The sequence below is a fragment of the Amphimedon queenslandica genome, unplaced genomic scaffold, assembly GCF_000090795.2.
Source record: "Amphimedon queenslandica unplaced genomic scaffold, v1.1 AMPQUscaffold_13353, whole genome shotgun sequence".
Taxonomy (NCBI): Eukaryota; Metazoa; Porifera; class Demospongiae; order Haplosclerida; family Niphatidae; genus Amphimedon; species Amphimedon queenslandica.
In genome coordinates, this window is record NW_003546411.1 from 136,465 (window position 1) to 141,853 (window position 5,389).

The 5,389-nt window shown below is 37.5% G+C and overlaps 2 protein-coding genes across 3 annotated transcripts in view; one reads left to right on the plus strand and one right to left on the minus strand.

The window, feature by feature from the left end:
- The window catches only part of LOC105313113 (pleckstrin homology domain-containing family H member 1-like), a 35,763-nt gene that overhangs the window by 12,744 nt on the left and 17,630 nt on the right, over positions 1-5,389 (minus strand). Inside the window, exons 18-20 of one of the 2 annotated variants that reach the window (XR_002185235.1) lie at positions 492-752; positions 360-440; positions 9-216 (exon numbers count right to left, since the gene is read on the minus strand). The exons of the other annotated variant lie outside the window; for it this stretch is intronic. The gene's annotated coding sequence lies outside the window, so the exon portion shown is untranslated. Of the gene's footprint in view, positions 1-8; positions 217-359; positions 441-491; positions 753-5,389 lie in introns of those variants that run through there. 2 annotated transcript variants of the gene reach the window in all.
- LOC100640290 (SH3 domain-containing kinase-binding protein 1-like) overlaps positions 1,606-5,389 on the plus strand; it is a 4,723-nt gene continuing 939 nt past the window's right edge. Inside the window, exons 1-6 of the mRNA XM_003387316.2 lie at positions 1,606-2,022; positions 2,081-2,166; positions 4,133-4,244; positions 4,328-4,576; positions 4,632-4,741; positions 4,816-5,077. Coding sequence (XP_003387364.1) covers positions 2,019-2,022; positions 2,081-2,166; positions 4,133-4,244; positions 4,328-4,576; positions 4,632-4,741; positions 4,816-5,077 — 823 coding nt within the window. The 5' untranslated portion in view covers positions 1,606-2,018. The remainder of the gene's footprint in view (positions 2,023-2,080; positions 2,167-4,132; positions 4,245-4,327; positions 4,577-4,631; positions 4,742-4,815; positions 5,078-5,389) is intronic.

The window sequence follows — 5,389 nt, forward strand, 5'->3', positions numbered from 1 at the left end:
CCCCCACGTGTCAGCTAACAGTGTCAGTAACATTCTAGAGCAAGACTGGCGACTGATATTATGATATCCTTTCCATTTCTGTAATAAACGGCTACTCAGTAGCTCCATGTCATGTGGTAGTATGTTCATTGTGAATTTACGACAGCAAAACCTCCTCACTGCATCTTTAGCAATGTCTTGTGCATTAGTGAGGGAACTACAATCACCATAATCAATCTATTGATTAATAATAATGATAATAATAATAATAATGAACAAAAACACCAAAACGCTTCTTAACTGCTTCAAGTATAAAATTATGAAAATTCACAAAATTTCTTATGTTATTATAGTACATGTATAAATATATTGAGGTGTACCTGTGCCATTCTTGCTATAATATCAAGAGCAATATCAAGTGAAGGAACAAGATAATAATCATTGAGTACATCTTTACTATACTAAAAACAAACACCAATAAAACACAAGCACTCATAATATGTACTGTGTACCTGATAGGCTAATAATATAACCTCTCTATCAGTTTCTTGGCCACGCCTTGTTTTAAATGAGAGGCGGTTACGGTACGTGAGACGAATGGTCCGTGCATGAGTTGATGAGCTACCCAGTTCAGTCATACTGTCACTCCACATTGATATGACATCCATTAGTTTGCTGTTTGGAAATAAATAGAATATGTCCATTCCTTCTTCACCTGGCCAGTCACTCATCAGTGAGAAACCAGTAGTACACACTACACACACTCTCCATCCCTAGCTCTTGGTTCAACTGTCTGTAACAATTAAATGAAAACATGGAAAAAATCAATTTTAATTATAATAATAAACAAATACATTTATGTCAATTTTAAACAAAATACCCTGTACTATACAGTACAGGGTGTCATTCCTACAGTATGGAGAATGAAAGATAGAAAAGGAAGTTGACTGGCACTGAGCCCTCACTCACCATATCATCTTTATCTGAAAAGGACAATGAGATTGTCTCTGGTTCATTGCTCGCGTTAGTTGGATCAGATAACTCAACTACTATAGTGAACTCGTCTTTGATATGACAGAATGATGGGCGTGACCTGAAACCAGGTGCATCAGTACAGTGACGGACCATAGCATCAACTAGTGTAAAGGACTGCAAGGGATCAGTGTCAGGGTCTTGATACAGGATCAGCGACTGATTCAATAATGCAATCCACATCTTTTGATGACCTTGACTTCACGAGGATAATTTCTAATTTATAATAATAATAAAAAGTACATGTACATGTACATTGAGAAAAATCTGAAATAATAATGAAATGATAAAAGACCTACATGTGTATGTCAGTGTTACCCACAAATGAGCTAAAAAGTATTACAATAGTACATGGCTTATGGAGCAACTTTAAAAACTTATAAAAATTTAATTTTTGATTGAAAATCAATCAGGAAATGAGGAAAAATTTTTTTAATGGAGAATTTTCTCCTTTTCAATTTTGACAAAATTTGGCTGAGGCCAAAAATCGAGAAATATAAGTAAAGCCATCTTTTTTTGGTGAAAATATCAGTAAAAGTTACAATACGGTAAATAGATACAATCATTATGTATTATATATACATGTACAATTACCACTTTGTCTGATCGGCTGATCTTGCAACTGATTTACTTATCAGTCCTTTGTGGCTTCACCATAGATAACAGCCAAGAGTTTGTGATTGAATCATAAATGATGTTAGTCCTGATCCGGCCTAATGCATCCTGAATCATGGATTTTGGGCAGCTAATATGGCAATGGGCATAGCAGGATCTATCAGCCTTGATACAATCATGCTGGAATTCATACTGGTTCAGCCAGAGCAACATGTATGATTTAGCAATGATACTTGTCAGACTGTATTAATTCTGTAATCAGGCTTGATTCATTGATTTTGGGCAGTGTCTTGTATCATACATGCATGACCTACAATCTACAAATTCAGATGAGCCACACCCATAAGATACGCATACGCCCATAGCTGTGAGCCATTAGGCTACTGCTTGATATGGGTAAGATACATCATCCTAGGCTATGATCCTCGTCAAATTTGTGTTCTTTACATTACAGAAGGTGTCGTTTTATTCGATTACTCCACAGAGCAGGACGATGAACTGAGCCTTAATGTTGGGGATATAGTGACTGATGTGACAGTGGTGAGTTGAAAGTAGTTACACTTGCTGATGGGGTTAATCTAGTCTCGTCACGGGGTTGGGTTGATCTTGCATTGCTTTTTGTGCAACCATAGATACTACATACACACATGGTGCTGGAATTTTTGGCCTTGCCAGCGATTAATGTGGGCAAGGACTATTCATTCATTCATCTATGATCCATTCATTCTGTCCACCGCAATTCTTACTTTGAGGCTCTGTGGTTTTAAAAGGGGCTCTCCTACAGTCACCAAAACTTCCCCATGGGCTATACAGTTACTTTCCACTACTTTATCAAGTATAACCGGCAATGGAAGGCACCAAAAGCCATCAATTTTGGCAAATGTAGCAGGTTCTTGATAGATTTTTTCTTACTTCGAGTAACAGTGCTTTTTAGTATTTTGGAGTCACAGAAACTTGATCTGAAAAAATAACATAGTGTTTTGCTGGAATTGTCTTTGTTTTGAAAATATGATTGCCTAAAAATTACTTCCTCTTGACTTTACATGAGACGCTTGTCCTTGGGAAGAGTAGTTTAGGCCTATAAACTTCAGATGCTTGACAAGAGTTTGTATGGAACAAATAGAGCCTAATAAATGTGTGTGTGCATTGAGTAGAAGACCAAGAAACTCAAGCTTCTTCCAGCAGTTAGCCCAAGAATGAAGATTTGACACTTTCACTGGACTGTGACAACTCTAGCGATCAAGATTTCACACTTTCTCTGTACTGTAACAACTGCCATGCTGTCAGTTTGCACTTTGCAGCCACACCCAACACCCTCACATCTCTTAATTAGACTATGATGCAATCAAAACTATATAGCAATCAACAATAGCAAGCAACTTTTAATACCTACAGTGGTAATATGTAGGACAAATTAGTTTTGAAATCATACATACAAAACAATTATTGTTTTTTTTGTTTTGGTGTGTGTTGCAACCATTTATTTCAATAGCAAATCTGGTTGCACATAAGCGTGCAAAAAGCAATGAGTCATATTGAGGCCATACATTCATTACAATAAATTTGATATTCCTACACATTTTTGTTAACTGCAATTGAAGTATATAGGAACAAAATTTATGCTAATACAAGAGGCTACAGTCCTATTGGGTGCTATATAACTTCTGCATGCAATTATAGATAATGTACATGAGATATCATTCATTATCTTCCGTGCCCTATAACCACATTCTTTAATGAAAAATTCTTCTGGATAATAAAACCAATGGATAGGAGGCCAAAAAAGCCTTTACTGACAAATTGCTTCGAGTGCAGTGAAGCTTTTACTCAGGAGACATTCTGGCCTTTATTCTTTACATTTATTTCCACTCAGGCAAGCTCTGGAAGCCACTAAGGTCTCTTGTTTGTTTTTCTCTTTGGATCTAGTAGCCATTTTGCTGTCCAAATTGTGTGTGTTGGTGGATACCATAATGCAATAATTACTTGCAGAAGTTAGTGCCCAATAGGGTCTATAGACCTTCTTAGGTGAGAATAAATTACTGCAGCAAGGTGTGTGGTTACGGCTGAAATACCGGCAGGCTAACATAGATATAGCAATCTGTACTATAGATAATGTTGCAAATTAACAAGTAACATACAGCAGGGTTTCCCGCAAAGTATCATTCTAAGTGAGCTAAACAGCATGCTTCATGAGCTGACAAGCACCACAGTAGTACATGTACTGTACATGCATGGCTTTGAAGCAACTTTTAAAATTGGTAAAAATTAGAAATGGGTATACGTGGATAAGAGTGAAATAGTGAAGTATACATGCAATTGTTAGGTGCAACCTAGCTGGAGTTTTTTTGCACTTTTTCTAATCTTTTTTCTCTCAGGTTTAGCACATGCATTGTCATTATCTCTTGCCACCACTATAGGTGGCATAGGTACAATTAGTGATCATGCCAATTGACTGCAGGATGGGCCTATAGTCTAATGTCATAAATGTCTATGATCTTGTTTTTAGATAGAGGAGGGTTGGTGTGAGGGAACACTTAATGGCATTAGAGGGGTGTTTCCCGACAATTTTGTGAAGCTAAAGCCGAAAGTAGAGGCAGTAGATACTTCTAATTTAAGAAGTAAGCAACATTGAAAGTTACACTAGTTTTCTTTTCAAATATTTTAACAATGCTATTGAGATTATAATAATTATTTTATATAGCTGAATTGGCAGGCAATACTTGTAAGCGAAGAGCTAAGGTTGCATACAGTTACACAGCAGAGAACCCTGATGAACTGAACCTGCCCCTCGGGAGCACTGTAGAAGTACTGGGGGAGGAGGAGGAAGGATGGTGGAGAGGGAAGCTTGATGGGAGAGAAGGCGTGTTCCCGTCTAATTTTGTTCAGCTAATAGAAGAGGCTGAGGAAAAAGATTCTTCTCCTGTTTTTTCTAGTATAACACCTAAACCAGGTAGGAGAATCCTAGCCTCTATGCATGCATCTTATTATGATACTGTATATGATAGCTGAGAAGGCAAGGCCCCCTTCAATGATAGCAATGCCAGGGCTAGGTGGTATCAATCCGAACAAGCTCAGACAAAAACTTACACCAGTTTCACCTGCAATAGGACCATCAGTAAGCAAATTAAACTGACTTGTTATACACTGTCAGTTTTACACTATGCATACTACTAACACTCTCTGTTTTAGCTAAGTGAGGTAACAGCCCCTGCTTCTATTCTTAAGCCAGCCCTAGGCCCTCCAGCACCAACAGTAAAAAAGTCACAGCCACAAAAGGCTAAAGTGATGTTCTCTTACCATGCTGATCAGGATGATGAAGTGTCTGTAACAAAAGGTGACACTGTTGATATTATCAGTACAGAAACTGATCAAGATGGCTGGTGGAAGATCAGAGCTGGTGGTAAGGTTGGACTGGTGCCTGATAATTTCTTGTCAGCAATAGCAAGCAGTGGTAAGTGTTTTGTAATTTAATGGGCTTTATTAATTATCATTAATGACCACAAATATAGCTGAATAGTAGCACCAGGGGCATGCAGGGCTGGGTTGTATCATTCCTAATAAATTCAGATAAATACTTAAACCAGTTACAGCAGTGGGGTTGAAAATTTGATCATGTCAGCCTCTTTTCACAGTTGCATCTGTGTTTACTAAGAGATGCACAACTATTGTGACAAAGTTTCCAATTCCTTCAAAAGGGTAGGATTATCAAAGTTTGACAAGTTACCTATCTACACAATTGTAGGTTAAATTTGCATATTATATC